We start from the raw sequence: 19,678 nt of genomic DNA on the forward strand, positions 1-19,678 counted from the left end.
GGCGGCGCCGGCCGGGCCGGGAGCGGCGGTGAGGGAGCGGCGGGAGCGCGGTGAGAACCCGGTACGGCCCGGGACAGCGGGACACGGGACCAGGGACACGGGACCAGGGACACGGGACCCTGCCCAGACCTGAACCTCCTCCTGCTTCTGGAGTTGCTCGTGCGGGCGCTGGAGGGGCGGGGAGCGCAGCGTGGGAGCCGTGCCCGCTGGTTTAGCCCCCGCCCGGCTCCGTGCTCCGCATGGGAATGGATCTGGGAGCGCTGCCCCGCTGACCTCTTGGCTTGCAGCTGGAACCATCAAGGTCAGGCCTTTCAGCGGAGAAAAGTGCGGAGTTTCCTTAGGAGTCGCCGGAAAGTTGAAAGCATCGGAGCTGGACTGGTTACTGAGAAGAGAAAGATTTTGCTGAATTCAGTCTTTTGGTAGAGAAGCCCCGGAGAAGCTGATAAATCTTTTCAGTGCTGGCTGTGGGATTCTGTAGTAATCCTGGTGCTCCCGTGACCTCTCCCTTTTCTTTCTCTTTTCTGGTGATTTTCTTTTGTATGGCTTAAACAAAAGGAAACGGGCCCATGTGTAACAGGAAGACCCTTTCAAGGGGAATATTTTAAGCAAATTTGATTTTCGTAGGTTGGGAAAGCTACCTTTTAGAAGCAAAGAGGGAGTTTGTTTTGGTTTACATTTAGGAAAAAAATGTCTGTTAGGAGCTTCATAATCTCTGTCATAGATAATTCAGTAGTATTTGTGGTACTGTTTTACCTTATTATTACAATATTTATTTCTTTGACTTGGACCATTAGGCAGTGCTACAAAGGTAGGCCAACTGTTCACCGAGCTACGTGTTCTTTTGAGAAGAAAAAAGTTCAGTATCAGGGTTGTTCTGAGCCCTTTGTTCTAATACTGAAACAGTCTAGGCTGGGGCTCATGAATTTGGGTGAATTCAGACTGATGCCCACATTGAAGTTCCTTCAGTAATTTTGTGTGTTGATTTTCTTGATAATTCCTTTTTCCTTAGGAATTTTGTAATTCTGCTCTCACTGGTGTGAAATTGTTTTCCTCAACATTTATGGTGCCGTGTTTTTCTCATTGCAAAATTCCAGTCCCCACCCATGATCACTTCCACTTCCTGCATGATGTGGAGGTTTGTAATGCCTGTGAGCAGCGTTTGTGCTGCCTGCACGCAGCCAGCCTGGCCAGATGTCTCTTCTGGCTTCGTGTGTGCAAAAACAAGCAAGGTGCAGCCAGTGTGTGCCTGTTACAGACTCTGACTTTCTCTCCTCGTTTCTTCCAGTGTTTAAAAAAGCATTTCTAAAACCTTCTTTACCATCCTCTGCTCTCCCTGCTTTTGTAGTGAGCCCAGATAATGAGAAGTTCCTGATTAATTTCTCTTCAGGCATCTTGCATGTTGTCTCCAAGTTGTTAAAAATCAAGCGGAGAAGGCAGCAGGGGAAAACCAGTCATAGCCCTACCTTTTCTACAGGCAGTTTAGCAGAACTTACATGGTTTTTATTTGAACTCTTCTTAGACAAATTTCAGATAAAAAGTTTAAAAAAGCTTTAATACTTTGTCTCAAACTTGGAATTTTTCTTTTCAGTTTAATCTTTGGTTAGTCTGAAAATCCCAGCTTAGTTTGAGCTAAGATGTAGTGCAGGGATGGAAACTATTAGGTCTTTCTTGAACGTTGCATTACAAAACTTGTGCCTGTGGCACTGACAGTGCCACATCTTTGGAATAAGTACAGGTCCACTGTCCTTCCATATATTTGCAGTTGAACAATTAATTTTAAATTATAAGTACTATTTAGTAATGGTAACCATGAAGCAGAGTGAGCTCTTAATGGGTGATGTCCTCAGTGGACCCATAATCTCATGTTGATGAAGACATACCTGGCACTGAAGGGTGCAGCACCTTTGTGCTACTGTGAATGTTCACAGGGTTCCCTGAAAGCCTGATGGATTGTTTGGATCAGTTAGGGAAAGTTCTTCTCTATGTGGCCCTGTAATCTCAAAAAATGCCAATTACTGCAGTCTTTTAGTTTTTCAAAGTGCAATATGAAAACACAGGAGCCAGATCTAAGTATATTCAAGATTTTGAAGCTGATGGAAGCTCTCTTTTGGTTCCAAAGGGTTGTCTGAAAGCATTTCTGAGCAAGATGTCTTGCAGATCATCTTTATCTTTCTTGAATTATTTTTGTTGACTGTCCAAACACAGATATTGGATTTATTATAGTGCTTGTGTCAAAAAATCCTTTATGTATTTTTTTTCTTCACAAGTATGCTGCAAGGATCGGTGTCTGTGTACACAGTGCCCTGAGCAGAAGGACATGCTTATTAACATCAAAGGCACTTTCAGTTCACTTAAAAATAACAGAGTAGATGTGACATAAACTATCCTAGGTCAAGAATGTTAATTATGCTTGGTCATGATTTTCTTTTTAATGGGCAAGAGTACTATTTGGAAAATCACTCCTTACACTCCTTTTCCTCTTTTTTTTTTGCCCAGTGCATTCTTCAGCCTTGAGACTATGCTGAAAATGTGTCAGTACATTTGTATTACAGATAGTGCTTTTATTTGTTTGGAGGAACACATGTAGCTTTGTCTAATGAACATTTTGTGTCAAACTCAATTATAAAAACTAAGTCTTAGTAACTTTTCTCCTCACCTGCCAACTCCCCTTTTAAATAACAGTGTAATTTCTGTGAGTGTGTAGCTGATACTGTGAGGTATGCAGGCACAGCCCCATTTAGCTGTGACGCTGCTTACTTCTTGCTCAATAATCTGATAATATTGGGCTGGGAAGAGTAACTGGGCTTTGTGGCATTGCTTGGCTATGTAAGAATTGGGCTTTAGGTTGTGAGACTACTTTGAGTACTTTTGTCTGTGGTAGACTACTTGGGTTTTGTCTCAGTAGAGTTACTAAATAGGTGGCTGTTACTCAATCCTATTTATACCACGTGATTTTTAGAGAGAAAAGTCTTGACACAGGTTAAAGATATTTTCTTCCATAGAATTAAACAGATGTGCAGTGTATGAACATTTTCTTTAGTTAAGACATGCTGCTTGCTCAGAGGGTCTATTCCAGCATTTTATGAGTATCATAAATAAGAGTAGAAGACAGGGCTGACATCTAAGTGATCTTTGGAGGCTTCAGCCATCCCTTCTTCTTTGTTCCATCAAAATTACCTCTAGGAAGTGTTTTGCTCAGCTGAACTGGAGTTGAAACTTGGTAGAACTGTGTTTCTTCAGTCATTAGATTTCTGTGATCCAGTTTTCTGACAACTGCCATGAATTGTTCAATTCCAACTCTATTTTCTGTTCTTGATCTTATTCAGTTTCTTACTTGGTATCAATTTGGTTAAATTCATAATGTCTGAATGGAATCTTTGCCTCACCCAGGGCTGGACATGGACAGGTTATGCACAACACTAGGTTTGATGTTTCTCCATTGTCAAGACTAACTAGTATGAAATGATATTTGCTGCTGACCCGTTTAACCGTGTGTCATGCACATCACAGGGCATTTATTTCATTTAATTGTGGTGTTTAGATACTTAAGTCCTCAAGTGGGAGTGACCAACTTTAGGTTCTTGATTCCCCTGTGGCTCTTTCATGTGTCATTCCCATTTGGGACTGTGTCCTGTGACTGGGTTTGTGCTGGCAGGGACAGCTGGATTGTCTGGATTGCTGCAATCTTAACTGCATACCTAACCCAGCCAGTGGTATCCTGCTAAAACCTCTGGGGAGCTCTTACCCTCCCTTCTCCCATGGCTCTCTGAGGCATCCAGATATATTGTATATACATGGATTTTGATGTTTCAGGTTAGGAAGAAATTTTTCAGGTGTCCAGGAGTTATGGCCATGAAAAGCTTATGCGTTCCTTTAAATGTTAACTCAGAAAATCAGTATCTTGAGTACCTAATCTCTGTCTCTTTGAAGTTTCTCTTTAATTTCATGATAGATGTTTTTAGGGTTGTTGAATTACAGTGTGTTTGGAGCTGAAGTTGTGCCTGATTGTCTTCTCTCCCTTGTGTTCTCTGTGCACTGGCACAGCTCCAGCTCAGGTTTGGGGTTTTGTGTAGTCAGAGGTGCCAAAGGTGCTTTGCTGCTGGGAATGCAGTGTAAGCCTGCAGCAGCTTTGGGAGAACTGGGGAAAGTGACTTAGCAGGAATTCTTTCTCATTTATAGTTTGTCTGCCAGAGTCCTATCAAGGCTGGTCTTTAGTTTGGTCTCCAGGCGAGCAGTGTCTGTGTGGGAGGAGGGGTGTTCTGCTCTGCAGCAAGGATGATGAGGCTGCTCTTTAGTTCTTACACTTGACCCTTTAATTTTTCAGGGGGGAAAATGAAACAGGAGTTTTAGACTTTGAGGACTCATTATGGAAGACTCAGAAGGACATCACTTCAGCTCAGTAGAAGAGGAAACCAAATACTGGAAGGAGTTGGCTATGAAATACAAGCAGTGGTAAGGCAGTGGCTTCATTCCGCCAGGTGGTTGGATAAGGTGCATAACACTTCATGCAAAGACACAGATCTTTCATTGCTGCTTGTTTAGCTTGCTGGAGGATTGTTTCAATAGAATTGTTCAAGAATATAAAACATTTCCTTTCATCTTTCTCTCTGTTCCTCACTATCTGTTGCTAAGCAATAACGGCTTTGTTTATATTTCCAAATAAATAGTAGAATTGAATAATGGAATAAATGTGCGATGGGAGTGGACAATTGGCAAACTAAAGTGATGCCTCATGTTTGCTGTGTGAAGACAAACTCTGGGGTTTTTCTGTTTATTTGGACTTTTTTTATTTGTTTACCAGACTTCCCTAGCATGGTGGGGAAACATCTGCACATGTTTCTCGCTTCCTATTGAATTCATATGCTAGAGAAAGGCATATAGCCTTCTATGTTCAAGAGCAGTGTTGTTTTTATCTCAAGTGTACAAGAGATGTTTATTTCACTGTTCATTGAGATGAGATCTGGTGCTGGAATTTCTCTCTAGTGCTGAGAACACACAGGAGGAATTGCGTGAATTCCAAGAGGGGAGCCGAGAGTATGAAGCTGAACTGGAGACTCAGCTGCAGCAAACAGAGTCCAGGAACAGAGACCTCCTGTCAGAAAACAACCGGCTGCGGATGGAGCTGGAGTCAGTGAAGGTGAGGGCTGGTGGTGCACGTTGTGTGCACATCCTCAGTGCAGAGGTGAACAGGGCAGGTGTTTGCAGACTCTGCCCTGTGGTGTCACCTCAGCATTACAGAAAAATTGACCAGAAGACTGCAGAAAGGAAAGTCTTGAAAAGAGTAAAGAAATGCCAGCCTGTTGTCTCCTCTGAGGATTCTGTGTTCCTTGGTAGTGTTCCTGGGGCCCTGTTCACAGGTTGTGGCTGGGTCTCAGGATAGATTTCAGATGGGAGAAATTTGTCCACAGTGGAGTGGAGACTAAGTGTGAACACAAGAGAGCTGCTGTTGTATTCCTTCTTCCCTCTATTTAGTGCTTTTGTTCATAGCTTTCTTGCTGTCTGCATCATGCAGTCACAGATAATACTGCAGAACAATCAAAGTACAAAAAGTGCAGCTGTGTTTTTGCATTAAGTAAGGAAACTCAGTTTTAAACCCTTTTTACATAGTTGTGTATTTATTATCTGACATTTCAGATAAGCTGGGAAGTAGCAGCTGGTGGGTAACACATAGAATTGAGAGTGATGAAACAGTTTCAGTCCTGGTTTTGTTATTGATCTGTCTGTCCTTAGAGAAAAATGAGTTATCCTCTTTGCATTTGGTTAGCGTTCTGTGAAACTAAGAACCAGCAAAAAGGCATTAACTTCCAGAACTGTAAAACATAAAGGACCTTATTGAGATGGGGCTTCTTAGCACAGTGGCTTAAGAAACAATGATGCTATCTAAAGTATGGAGAGCAATGAGTGCCTCATTTCAGTCTCTCAAAGATGTTGCTATGCTGACTGACAGGTTCAGGAAATACTGGTAAGTTCTCTTAAGTTTAGAAAAAAATTGCCACTGAAATTGGTGTGACTTTTTAAAGTTTAAATTTTTGTTTACAGATGAGTTACAGTCACCTAAGTAATACTACATTGTGTTGAGGGCTAGCTCAATCTCTGTGGAAGCAGAGATTAATGTAATTACACTTCTATTCATTTGGATGCAATAATGAGCTAATGGGAGTGAAGGTATTTGTATAAGTGATTAATCACTGGATGAATCCAGGTTTGCAATGCCTTTTGTTTAAACTATTGTCCAAATTACTGTCTTAAGGAAATACTGTTCTGTTCCAGGCAGTTGTCTTGTCCCTCTAGCACCAGTTTAGCCATTTCCTCCACTCCCTGCTTTTTGATAGCAAGATCTCCAAGACTTGTTTCATTGTATTTATGTTGCCTTAATCCTTGTTGTTTTTGTTGTAGCACTTTAGAAATATTAGCTGTTGTGCATGTTTTATGTAGTATTGGTCTGCTGTTCCAGATAGCCACATAAACCCATGGAAGCTGATGGGTTTGGGGAGAAGACAAAAGTTTTAAAAATAAAAACCATAGTTAATTTAATTGTGGAGTGTGTAGACTATTTTCTTTCTCTAGGGTAGCTAGGATGAGAGGAAGGGCCAGTGAACCAGGCAAAACAGTGAAGAATGAAAATAGTAGGAAGCAATACAGAGCCTCAAAAAGTGGAGGGTAGCCATATTTTAGAAAATCTGCAATTATACTTCACAGTAGATAACTTTCTTAAAATATATTCTGCTTGAAATAAAACATTCAACAATTGGCTATTCATGCAGCCTGAAAACTGCAGTAACAGCCTGCAGTGAAGGAACAGAGCCACCATTGAGGGCCAGATCAGCTGATAGTTTATTACAATTGGCTAAAAACAAAGACTCAGACCTTGCAGTTCTGGTCTTTTATCTGAATCAATTCAAGAGCAAAGCATTAATCTTGTGAAGCTATTGAGCAGCAGTGTTAACTGAGCCCATCAGAGGTTGGGATCTGCATCTAGGTCAACACCAGTGAACTTTGCCAGGCCCACACAGCTTGTGGCTCTGAGCTGACCAGCCCAGTGTGTGTGCCTGCTCCCCCACAGAAATCAGAGCTCACACTGTCTGAAAACTGATGGGAATAGTGCATTGGAGGGTTAGTTTAGAGAGTCCTGAGAAACTGTTGAAAGTAGGCTGCTACTTGGGGCTTAGAGGCTCTTAACTGTGTTTCAGAGATTTGGAATTACAGCACTGTCACCACACTGCAGTCAAATAAGGATTTCTTAGTTCAGGATAGATGTCTCTTTCCCTCCTACTTGTCTATGCACTTCATGTGCTATAATAGCCGTTTTCACATTATCATTCTCACTAGACTACTTGCCATGGTTTTCAAATTCCAGTCCATGGATTTGTTTCCAGTGACTTCAAGTGTTTTGTACTTGAATTGTCTGGAGAGCACTTCAGAAATGTTGCTTACACAGCAGTCTTGGAGTTTCCAAAAAACCTCTGGCATGTTGAAGTGGTCTGGTAGCAAGGTGGCTGAGTATAAAGCATGGTAATAGTGAGCTGTGGAGCTTTCCCTGTCACATGGGAAAACTTTCCCATGTCACATACTGTGGAACTAACTCCACATTCAGTGGCAGTGCAGGAGAGATCTGATATGGAAGCTAAGTCTTCTTCCCTGCCTATGTCTGTCTTAAATGTCCCCTTGTATACATGCTGTAGAGGGAGACAGAGTTTGGTTTAGGTTCCCACCTGAAGTGTACCTGTACCTGAAATGTTCTGTCATCTAGAATTCTGAGCCTGGTTTGTGCTAATAAAACCACATGGGCAGTGCAGAATCTTGCTGATTCCACAGCAGCATGTAACAGGATCCTACCTGAAATCTACTTTTATTTTTGTTACTTTGGCTCCTGAATACTGCCTGACTTCACATTAGAGTTGAAAATAAGTGGCTTCTCTTGTGTCCTGCTTTGTGTATTGCTAAGAAACTGTGCTGAGTCAGGCTGTCTTGGAGAGGCAAGGAATGGCTCTGTGCTGTGAGTGTTGGGAGCTGTTCCTCACCACTTTTGTTTGATAAGGAGTGACAGGAAGAGCTCTTGTCTGCTGGCAGCCCAGTAGGATGTGAGGAATTGAATTTGTTGGTGTTTTACCATACGTAAAGTGATATTTCTCAAAAAACTTCACGACATTTGTCTCTGCCTTTCAAGGGACTCAGACAATGCTTCAAAAAGAGAACATGTGTTGCTAAGTACCTGATGTGGTGTTTGATTTGCCTTTGAGTAGGAAAAGATTGAAATGCAGCATTCAGAAGGATACAGACAAATCTCTGCGCTGGAAGATGACTTGGCACAGACAAGAGCTATTAAAGAGCAGCTTCAGAAATACATTCGAGAACTCGAGCAAGAAAATGATGATTTGGAAAGAGCAAAAAGGTGATCTGCTTTTTGTGTGTTTTTTTTTCCATCTCTATTCTGTCCTGCAGGCATGGTGGCACTGAGCTGTTTGTGACACTACTTGTTAGCATTGCCATTCTGAACTATCACTTGTCTGATGATTGTGTTGAAGAGATCCGTTGCAAATGGGCAATGTGATAATTTTTTTTACCTCTTCCACTCTCCTGACGGTACTCTTTTGTATCTTACAAGCTAAAATAGAAAAATCATAATAAAAAGAAGCAAACCAAACAAAAATGCAAGTGTCCATTTTCTTGTGAGAGAGAGAGTCCTTCATATGCACTAATATGGTGACCCCTAATGCACTCTTTTTCAGAGCCACTATAATGTCCCTGGAGGATTTTGAACAGCGTTTAAACCAGGCTATTGAAAGAAATGCTTTCCTGGAGAGTGAGCTGGATGAGAAAGAAAACCTTCTGGAGTCTGTGCAGCGGCTGAAAGATGAAGCTAGAGGTTAGACAGAAGTTATTGTATCTTTTCCTTTCTCTCCCACTACCTTGTGGTTGTTCAATGCTCTCCATATGCCTTAGAGCTGAACTTTTAATTTTGCTTCTTTAAAACCTTCTACCTGAAATGTAGAAACAAGTAAGGAAACGTAAGAATGTTCTGCCCCCACTCCTTGAACTCCTGACATTGTTCCAGAGCACTCAGAGAAACAAAAGTCTGTTCCAGCCTTCTCCTAATCAGTCCTTCAGGGAGTTGAGCCAGTCCAGCTGGGGCATGTGCTGGTGTGGCTTCCCATGAAGGTCAGCTGTAATACACATTAACCTCATTGTTTCCTGGCCTGTGGAAAGTGGAGTCAGTGAAGCATTAATAGGGAAGTAAAACAGGAGGGGTGTGGCTGACTTCTGTTTGCCTTGGCATGCACTGGCTTTTTGCTATCTGTCAACATGGCTGGATGAGAAGAGAGAGACCCTGGAGCTGGATAAATGTCTATTTTCAGATCTTGGGTTCTGTGCCCTTGAGTGGTATCCATAAGCTACAGCCAGGCTGTGAGACAGAAGTGCTCTATCCCTTGGCTAGACCTGTGGCTTCCACCTGGCCTCAGCTCAAGTTTCCTTCATGTGGAAACTAGGATAGAAAAGGGTTGAGGTAGGACCTCAACCTTGCAGGGAGCCAGAATGTAGCCAAGGTGTGCCAGGTTGCCAAGCCTTGGACTTGATGTGCCTTTGCTTACCAGCCTATAACATTTGGAAAGGAGTTAATTCCGTGTCTCAAGGGGAGCTTTGTTAAAGGGTTTGAAAATGAAAGCCAGGTAACTAAGCTAATACTACTAAAACATCTTGAGCCACAATCCTAAAAAGACCTTTAGTTATCTGGATTTTGAAGATGTGCCTGGAGTAACGTTTTACAAGGATAAGTGACTTTACCTCACCTTGAGGAGAAAAACCATATGAGCAAAAGATTACCTCCTGTTTTTATCTTAGTGACTGCACTAAGAAAAACTCCAGCACTTGCTTTGTGTTGCTTCCTTCATAGATCTACGACAAGAGCTTGCAGTGCAGCAGAAACAGGAGAAACCCAAAACACCGATGAGAGCTCCCCTGGAAGCAGAAAGAACAGACACTGCAGTTCAGGCCTCCTTGTCCGTACCCTCAACGCCCGCAATGCGCCGGACACCCATCAGCATACCCACCCCTGGGACGTTTAGGAGAGGTGACTGGCAGGGAACCAGCTCAGACATACCATTTGATGCTCTTGCTTTTGCTATAGTTTGCTCCCTTCTTTTCATTCCTCCTTTAGCCACAGAATTGAGTGCATAGTGTAGTGTCACCTAAATGAAGCACCATGGTCTCCATATTCACGGACTGGGATTTTTTTGGATTTATTCATAGTCAGTTCATTTCAAATTGACTTGAACTGACCGGTAATAATGAGGGATAAGATGAGCTGTTGGTACTTTCTATTTTTTCACAACTGTCCCAGAGATGTTGGTCTAATTTAGGGGAAGGGTTTTAAAAACCTGTGTGATCTGTAATCGTGTTCCTTGAATTGTCTTCTCTAAGACAGTAAGGTCAATTTTTATTTTTTTATATTTTTTTTTCTTTCCACGAGTAACATATCCTTCTTTAACCTGCCCTGCAGGTCTTGAGGACAGTTACGGTGCAACCCCTCTCACACCAGCTGCAAGGATATCTGCACTTAATATTGTGGGAGACTTGCTGCGAAAAGTAGGGGTGAGTGATTACCTGCTAGGCAATGCTTTTTGAAAGCTGGAGCTCTTGGAAACTGCAGCTAGCACTACTTGTGCTGCTGGGGAGACTGAAGAAAGTCTATTGACCCCAGGTTAGCTAAATGTGGTCTTGGGATTGGTCTGGACTTCAAATGTTTCTGACCAACCCCCCAAATAAAAATGGACCATGCTTGTTTTAATAAGTTCTCATCTAGATGGGATAAGATCTCCTTCTATGAATTTCTAGAAGTGCATGTGCAGAAAAAATAAGTCAGTGTGAGTAAATTGAGAAAGGATCTGTTCCTATGAAAAGCAGAGAAGTTAGCAGGCTGGTACTTGCTGTCCATAAGGCTTCTGGTGAAATTTGCCTTAAGAGTCCAGTGGTCTTTTGAGCAAAGCTTAATGTCCTGTTAAGCTGTAGTTTCATATTTAAGGTAGTGCTGATGCTGGGAAAGTTATCCCAGTACTTGTGTTTCATTCCTTATGCTTTGGTGCTCTGTTGTTAAAAGCATTTGTATGAGACTGATGGGCTGAGCTGCAGAACTGATACAGCTAAAATGCAACTCAGTAGAGATGGAGTGATCTAGAATGGGAACATGTGATGGAAAATAAGTTATCTGTGGCTCATTCCCTCTGGTGTACCGCCTAATACATGTCTAGGGAAACTGATAGCTCATATGAATGTTTAGTAATTGAAAAATTTATGCCTGTAAGAAAGATGTAAAAATCTCTCTGAAGAAGGTGAAGATTTTGTGTTCCAGCTGGTGAAAAGCATCAGCTCCCTAGAGAAACAGGGATTCATCCTTAGAGAGATGACTGTCTTCATCTCTTCACAAATTCAGAACTCATGTGGCATTGGAGTCTAGCAGGTTCCTCTACTGGACAACTCACTCTTAAAGAAAGAAAAATACCCCAAACCCACACACTGCAGTGCCATTTTGGTGTGCCATGATGCATTCTTCTGAAAGACAACAGTCAATCTGACACTTGCCTCGTCTGTTTACTGCAGGCTTTGGAGTCCAAGCTTGCATCTTGCCGAAACTTTGTGTATGACCAGTCTCCAAACAGACCTTCAATGTCCATGTACATGAACAGAGATGTCCTTGAAACACGCCTGAGTCCTCATCAGCCTGTGTGTGACACAGGGTGAGTGCTGGGCTCTGCTCGTTCCTTAGTGACAGCTGTTGGTGTTGGAACTTAGGGACTGCTATTTAGTATCTAAGTCTTTGTTTTGGTAGAGACAGATTTGTTTTCAAAGTATGTGAAATGTAAGTTATTCAGGATTATGATTTGAATGTTTCAGGTCAGTTTAAAATTTGGAATCACTAGCTGCTGAAATTTGAAGACTAGCTGCAATCAGGTTTTGAATACCTCAAATCTGAAGCAAGTGCAAGATGTGTTTTGGTATAAATCAGTGTTTAAATGGGACAAAGTACAACAGTTCTTGCTTATTGGTTCAGTTTTTTTTATGCTTTATGTTTTTTTACAAGTGATGTCTTAGGAATGTTATGGCATGTCGGGAGACTTCATTTATCGTAGTTAAGATTCTCACTTAAGGGATAACTGGAAAAAAGGGTGAATATTGGGTCCACTGAGAATGCTGTACAGTTGCTAAGATATGTTTTAAAGTAGAAGCTGACAGGACCTTACATTGACCTTACTCAATGTACAAATTTCTCTGAATGTTTGAACCAGTTGTCTTTTTTTGGTCAAATGAAGAAAAATCAGCAAGGTTGCTGCAAATTGCCATTCAGTGTCTGCTTAAACTGTGCCAATCCTGTATTGCACATTCTTTAGGCTCTCTGTAAGTTAAGTTCCTGTAGTGCACTTTGTTTCAGACTTAATTATTCAGCCAGACCCCTGTGCTGGTTTGTTTAGAAGGAATGTTGCACATTGTACTTGCTCTCCTAGCCTGGGGAGAAACCTCATGAAAGCTCCTGCAAGTACATTTACATATTCATGCAGCTGATTATCTATCTACTGCTGCAATGCTAAACTGAAATTCCAACACCTGTAAAAGATAGTGTTCCTTACTGAAAGGAAAATGGAGCCCTGTGTTACAGTGAAAACTCAGCCCAGTTAAGGAATGGGTTCATGCAGTGCTAAGTGTTGTTCTCTCATCTCAGCTGAGTGGTTTGTTCTGGAAGTGGGCAGTTATTCTGAACATGGTTACACTGAATGAGAAATGCCCTGACTTCAGTTCTGCATTTGCAGGTTGGTGAAGCGCCTGGAGTTTGGAACACGAACTCCACATGTTCCAGGACCTGTGAACCATCCCTCACAAAGTGTTGTCAAGATGCTGCTATGAAGAGCCTGTCTGGCTTTGGGAAAGGAGAAGAAATGTGTATTTCAGACTTTAGTTTTAAAGAGAATATCAATGAGCAAGCAGACAGCAGTGTCAGGGTAGGTGAGAACTGGACAAGAAGTCACAATTGGCAGTGGCTTCCAGTGTGGCCTCTGGGCAAGTTCTGTGGGTGACAAAGGGTAACAAAGCAATGCTGACTGTGGCAGTGCAGGGCTGGGAATTGCTTCCTGCATCAGCTACTGTAAATAGCTCCTTGAAAGTCACTTCTTTTGGCACTGCCAAAGCCACTGTCCTGCCTCCAACACAGCAATAGTCACTATGCAGCTCCTCAGGCTTTGGCTTTTGGTGTTAATACACCACCAGTTCTGGCTGGAACTCTGCTTTCTACCATGGGTGTTGTGTGCTGCAGTCACCCAAATTAAGGGACTGTTTTTATGTGGAGATGGGTGTATTTCTGCAGGGAAGCTGCTGAGCTCCTTGTGGGATGTTTGCTGACCAGAATGTTGCTGCACAAAAACTTGCCTCTGTAGTGGCAGTATGTTTCTGTAAGCAATGATTTCTCATTCAGAACAGGTCATGGTTAAAGGTGAGATGTGTCTAGTGCTGAGAGTGCTCAGGAGATCTCAGAGCTAATAGCATGTAGACATCATCTTTTTTATTTATTCTTATTTTTCTAATTTTAAATTTTTTTTTAAACCCACAGTGGCTCATAAAGCCTGGTGGTTGTAGGATGCCAAACCTGATCAAGGTTCTAGTTCTAACATCTTGATAGGTGGGTTTTACTGCTTTACAAACCTCCCTTCACTAAGGTGCCTTGGGTGTTAGTGATTTTTTATTGTTTTATTTTTCTATATATCAGCTATCACTAATTTAGAAATGCTTTTTTAACCTGAAAAGCCCTTTATGCTAGAGAAGTGTATATGAGTAGTGTTAAAAATGACAATATAATATTTGCTTTTGCATTTATATATTAGCTTTTACATGTTGTTATTGGTGATTATTTAGATATGGTACAGTTTGTAACTCCTTTTAGCGGCTCATTGGTATAACACAATCTATTAGTAGAAACACTGGTGTGATGAATGTATTGTATTGTAGGCCTTAGCAAAACAGGAAATGTTAAAATGCTCCTGTGTTATTAAGGGAATGGTGTAAGGCAATTACACTGTTCCCCCCACATCTGCTGACTGACCTCTCCAAGTGGTAAGGTCACAGTGACTCAAACCAGAGCACAGGAGAAGAACTGGAGAAGATCTTGTTAACTCCTTTTCAGGGAGTGTGAAACAACAGGATGGAAACACAAGAAGAAATAAAATATATGGATTTAACCTACAGGATGTCATGCAGATAAGATGGTGTGTAAAATCAAACAAAAAAGTTCCTGAAGCATCAAAAAGCTCACAAGAATGTTTGAATAATAAAACACATGAATATGCATGTACCTCAGTAATGTAACAGTATCTAGATAACACTGTCTTAATCTACTAGTGTGTTCTTCAGCCAATAGCCAAAAATACCCCAGTGCTAGACATTGTCTCATTTTATTCCCTTGTTAAACTTCTAAAAATTCTAAAGAGTGAACCTTGTTTTTCACAAGTAGAGAATTATTTTTAAATAATTTTCCACCTGTAGAATATTACTGCATTTGTTTTTTAAATGGAATAGATTCATTCCCAGTGTTAATGTATGTTATGGAAGTCTCTACTTGCAAAACAAATCATGACTAAACAATTTTTTGTTTGGTTTGGGGTTTTTTTTGTTTTTTTCTTTGTGGCAGGGGACAGGGAGAGCTTACTTGTCAAAAGAATACATAAATGGATTTGATGCTTTTTTGTTTGTTTGTTTGTTTGCTTGTTTTTTTTTTAAGGAAGTGCTGTGAAAACAGCCACTGAAGTGTCTATTTCTCTAGAATATGTAACCACAGGTGATTTCCATTCTCAGTTCACCTATGAAGTTGGTTTAACTGGGGAGCAGAATAAAGCTTATTTTGAATGCCAGCTGTTGATGCATTTTGAGATTTTTTTGCAAGTTATTACCATGGTGTATATGTGTTCAGTTTGTTGGTTCTGCTCCAACCATTGGTGCTTAAGACCATTTAATATGAAGTCTGACTTGCTTGTTTCCTTGTTCCCACACATGCACGCTCACAAACTGTGTTAACAACCAGCTCTTGAGCATCTTTACAGATCAAACAGTGATCAGGTCTTATCTAGTAACTCCTAACTCTGCTCTGCTCAGCTTGTCTTAATTGCTCTAAATGAATTCTTCCTTTACTCTTTGATGAGCAGAGAGAATTCTCTGGGCTCTGGTTCTGCTGGCTGAACAGTGCCTAGTCTGAATCCCCAGTTTGTGATCTCTGCACTTGTGGAACAATGCTGAGATTTAGAAGATGATTGCTTTAGCAGTCAAGGTGGATGTTTGTGCATGATTTACTCTCCCTGTAGTCGCACTGCTTATGGTTCACTTGCTGTCCAATCAAAGGCAACAAGTAAGCTTTCTGCACTGGATTTAGAGTGATTTTACATCCTGCTTTGCTGTGCATGGCTCCCTACTGCCCCGGTGTGACCACAGAGCTGCTGTTGTCTGAAAGTGCTTGAGCAGCATGGCTTTGTGGTAGGTCCTGGTAGCTCCCTAGTGTAGGTTGTGGTCTTGCTGGAGCGCTCTAAAAATAAAAAGTAACTGTATGCTGATCCCTTAGTGCATAATTGCTTGGCTTGGATCCCTGTATTCAGTGTGGGCTGCTATTTCTAATGGTTTCAGCCTGCTCTAGAGGCTTTGGTTGGAAATATTTCTGCACGTAACAGATATCAGAGGGTGGGTTCATTGCCCATGGACATGGGCCCCCACTGCTTTCCAGCTCCTGCACCAGAGAGCTGCAGCTCCTGTGTCTATCAGCCCTTGGATGCATCCCAGGACACCTCAGCACTGTGTCCCTGAGGGAATCAAACTGTTCCATTTGGTTATGTTGTTTCACTTCCAGCTCAATGTACACACTTTTGTATTTCTTCAAAAGCATTACTTTGAAGACAATCAGGGTTTTGTTCTAATGATTACAGATGAACTTTAGTAACAAGTATTTCAGTTTTAGAGAAGCCCTGTTGCATCCCCCTTCCCTTCAAGTGACACCTGTACACAAGAATAGTGGAGTCATTTTTATAGCCTTTTATTAGTGTGTAAGCACATCCATGGTGCATATAAAACTGTAACAGTTGACTTAATTTGAACAAATGATATTTTTCAGTAAGTGATTAAAAAGGCACTTCCACCTTGTGAATGGTGCATCAGGGGTGTATTAACCAGGAGAAAACCCTATATTAATTGAATACTCAAAACAAAATGAAAGTTTAAGAAAAGATTAACTGACCAATGCCTTTTTTTTTCCCTGCAGCAATCTCACAAATCCTCTGTAGACTATAGTTTACTGGGATTTAAATAATTTGAGCTCCTAGAACTCACTTTCTGCAAGATTTTCAAAGTGGATTATGCTGTTAAAAATCTGCACCTTTTCAAATACACTTCATGGTAAGAAAAGTTTTGGAGTATTTTTAGCGTCAATCTATACATTGGAGACAAGGCAGTTGTGCTTTTATCTGTCAGAGGAGTGGGTGTATGTGACCTTGACACTAAGAGTAGACTTACACAGTGCTAAATATCGTCCTCCCTCCCTTCCCTTGCTGCAGTGCAATTTTTAAAGCGTGTTTATTCACTGGCTTTTGTTCCATTGAAATCTCCATCTCTTGCATCCATTTCGTCATCACCTCCATCTGTTGCGTTCTCAATTATTCTTCTGCCTCCAGATCTACGAGGTGGGGCAAAAGATGCTGGCTCATTTCCCCTCCTGCAGTAAGAGGGGAAGAAAATGGAAAAAAAAATCAGGTGTTAGGTCATTTGGAATCCTCACAAATAAATAGTCTTGTAACAAGACCTGTGGGACTGACAATTCTAAATGCAGAAAAGCCAAGAGCTGTGGGCCTCTTAATTCCACTTTTTGTTCTGTAACTGGTAATTTGTGAACAGGCTGAGACTCCCAATCACTTGGAAATGAGATGGGTTTCCTGTTCTTGTGTCCTTGTCCTCCTCTAAACAGCCTCATCAGCCCCAAATCATCCCCACTCTTCCCCTCACTTCATGTTTTCCCCTGTGGGAACTGCAACAGAAGGTACTTGAAAGGAGTGGGAAAAGGGACAGCTCATACACCACAGCAGAGGAGTGTCCCTCCTGTCCCTCTGGAGGAACAAGCAGAGAGAGCATTTTGTACAGAACTTGTGCAGTTCCTGAAGGGCCACAAGCCCCTGGGGCTGTGCTGGATGGCAGCAGACATTTCTGAGCCCGCAGTTCCTCTGCACAGGCTGTGCTGGTCAGAGCACTGCAGGTGCTGTGACAGGTGTGACACCCAGGGTCTCCAGGTAACTCCAAGCTCTTTCCCAGCAGGGAGAGGAAACAGTCATTGCTTTGGAGGTGTTGTAACCCAGGGACTGATGCTTAGCAGTGCAAGTGGCCTACAGGAAATGCTTTTCCTACTTTATCCCCTTTTCCTCTCCCATCTCCCTCCCATCCCCATATATTTCATAGGCACATCCCAGGGCAGGGACACTTTGGTCCTCAAGGTCAATTTTTGGGGAGGTGTGAGCAAGTGAGACAGACAATGGGTTTGTCCCATGGCCTCCATTGCTAATGTGCTACAAAGCATTTATATCACTTTTGTGACATGGCCTCTCACTTGCCCCTCATTAAGCAAACCTTTGTAAAGGCTTGAGACCACAGATATAAGCAATTAAATAAATTCATGATCACTGGATATTGTGCCAAAAATACTAATTTGGTGTTAAATAGATCCAGGACTGCACTTTTGGGTGCAGCAATCATGCATAAATATTTAAAGGCTCGTCTTGTCCTTGCAAAAGACTAAGCCGGTGCCCTCTCTGAAGCAGCTATTCAAGTCTAAAGTTCAGTCTTCCATATGAGGGAAGAGGGTAGGAACATTGGCTAGACTAACGTAGTTCAGAGGCACGAATCTGCATTTCCAAGATGGAAATGTGACATGTAGTCCACAATTCTGCCCTTAAACTTCAGTGTGAGTGGGCAGTTAGCTAGCTAAGAAAGCTTCATCTAAGTTCTGCTGATAATTAACCTAGGTTGTTCTGGTGCTGATGGCATGTATTGAACACAGGGGAGTGTTATTTCCGTCCTGGTGTGTGCTAACAGAAGGGTCTCTTTTTTTATGGCAGCAGGGGTTTGTTATTATTTAGCAAATAAGTTCTAATTAGGTTAATAAATTTTTTAATTCTTGTTAATAAAAGAAGAGCTCTCCACCCTCTTGCACTTGTGCTGTGTGCACTCGGTTACTCATGAGCAATTACTCAACTGCAGTAATTCACTCAAGTGCTGTAAGAACGTGGGACTGGAGGGAACAACAGCAAGAATCTCACCAAACTCTGCACTACAGTTTTGGCTACAAAGTGAACTCCTTATCATCCACTTACTACTTATTAAACTGTTGCAATATGCATAACTTACCAGTTCTTTAAACTGGTATTGGCCCTGTGGATAAAAAAACCTATTGTTTATATCTGTTCCTCTTAAAGAAGTTGATGTGTTTGGTAATATTCATGTGGTCATTGGTATTAGTACCTTTAGAATAATGTGTGTATCTGGGACAAGCCTCAGCACCAGTGTTTGCTTAGCACCTCTGTATTTAATCTGCCTTTGAACAAGTGCTACTGGAGTGGTGCTTGAGTAACAGTCTGACTGGAAATATTAGGCTGACTAAAAGGCACATGCAAGGACAAGACATCATCTTTAAATATTTGTGTATTCACAGCAAAATCCAGCATATGTAAAATAGAAAATATACAAATATTACAAGGCAATAGCTCTTTAATTTTTGCAGTGCAGGTATTATTCCTATCTCCAGAGAATGTGCTAATAAATACAACATAATGCTGTGCTAGGTTACAGTGTCAGCTTTAATGTCTGTGTCCGTGCTCCATGTTTTAATACAGTAAACAAGCAATGTAATGTCTGTAAAATAGCTCTAAAAGCCTCAGTAATAACTCTTTGTAAGCAATACAGGCACAGAGTGCTATGTAATGAAAGACAAGACTTTCTCTTTTGTCTGTGATTGTGTGGTGTGTGATAAATCACATGCAAGTAAGGTATTCCCAAATCTCAGGTGAATTAGAAGGGCTCTTACCTTAGGTCAGCATTACAGTGGGTACAAGAAATATTGTGAAATTCTGACATGCTGTGACACTCCATATTCATTAGTCCTTTTAATCCATTTTACTAATCAATGGTGTATTTTATTTGAAAAAAAAATTACTCTTCATGGCAGTGCACAAAGATGATGTGCAAAAAAAATTCATGCAAAAAAAAAATCAGAGTACTTGCTTAGGTACTCTGTTGGTAGAGCTTGTGAGAATGCAACGTTGGTAAGTCTACGTCAGTACATAACCTACTTGTAAGAAAGATGTATCACTGATGAACAGCTGATGGTAGCTAGATTATTGTAATATTTGTCTTTTTTGATAAAACTTTAATGCCAAGATATCCAAGCCTTCACAGTTTGCAGAAACCTCAAATAATTTTAACCAGGGCCAAAGAAAATGGAAATTTGTGCAATACAAGCTAGCTGCAAAGTTGAAGGCATGGTACCTGCTTAGTCATGCGAAGGTTCCTGTGTCCCTCTGAAACAGAGATAAAGAGTCCTGGGCAGTTATACTAGGCACATGGTCATGATCAGAGGTAGGTAATTACTTCTAAATAATTAAACAAAGTACATTACAGC

The 19,678-nt window shown here is 41.4% G+C and overlaps 2 protein-coding genes across 8 annotated transcripts in view; one reads left to right on the forward strand and one right to left on the reverse strand.

The window, feature by feature from the left end:
• On the forward strand, positions 1-14,888 carry NDE1 (nudE neurodevelopment protein 1). 4 transcript variants are annotated; one of them, XM_015642839.2, is made up of 9 exons: positions 1-61; positions 4,325-4,452; positions 4,984-5,137; positions 8,244-8,392; positions 8,730-8,866; positions 9,893-10,069; positions 10,499-10,590; positions 11,596-11,732; positions 12,801-14,888. In XM_015642839.2, exons 2-9 carry the CDS (start codon positions 4,367-4,369, stop codon positions 12,892-12,894), a joined length of 1,026 nt encoding a protein of 341 aa, XP_015498325.1. In that variant the 5' UTR covers positions 1-61; positions 4,325-4,366; the 3' UTR covers positions 12,895-14,888. The 4 variants fall into 4 exon arrangements, with proteins under 4 accessions (XP_015498325.1, XP_015498323.1, XP_015498326.1 ...); XM_015642837.2 differs by lacking the exon at positions 1-61 and adding an exon at positions 70-524; XM_015642840.2 differs by lacking the exon at positions 1-61 and adding an exon at positions 70-419.
• A 1,145-nt stretch (positions 14,889-16,033) lies between these two features.
• MYH11 (myosin heavy chain 11) overlaps positions 16,034-19,678 on the reverse strand; it is a 55,108-nt gene continuing 51,463 nt past the window's right edge. For 2 of the 4 annotated variants that reach the window (XM_015642835.3, XM_015642834.3), the window contains one exon: positions 16,034-16,729. In XM_015642835.3, the coding sequence (XP_015498321.1) occupies positions 16,591-16,729 (139 nt within the window). In that variant the 3' untranslated portion in view covers positions 16,034-16,590. Of the gene's footprint in view, positions 16,730-19,545; positions 19,578-19,678 lie in introns of all 4 variants that reach the window. The other 2 variants (XM_019008250.2, XM_019008251.2) reach the window with 2 other exon arrangements.

The sequence above is a fragment of the Parus major genome, chromosome 14 (genome assembly GCF_001522545.3).
Source record: "Parus major isolate Abel chromosome 14, Parus_major1.1, whole genome shotgun sequence".
Taxonomy (NCBI): Eukaryota; Metazoa; Chordata; class Aves; order Passeriformes; family Paridae; genus Parus; species Parus major.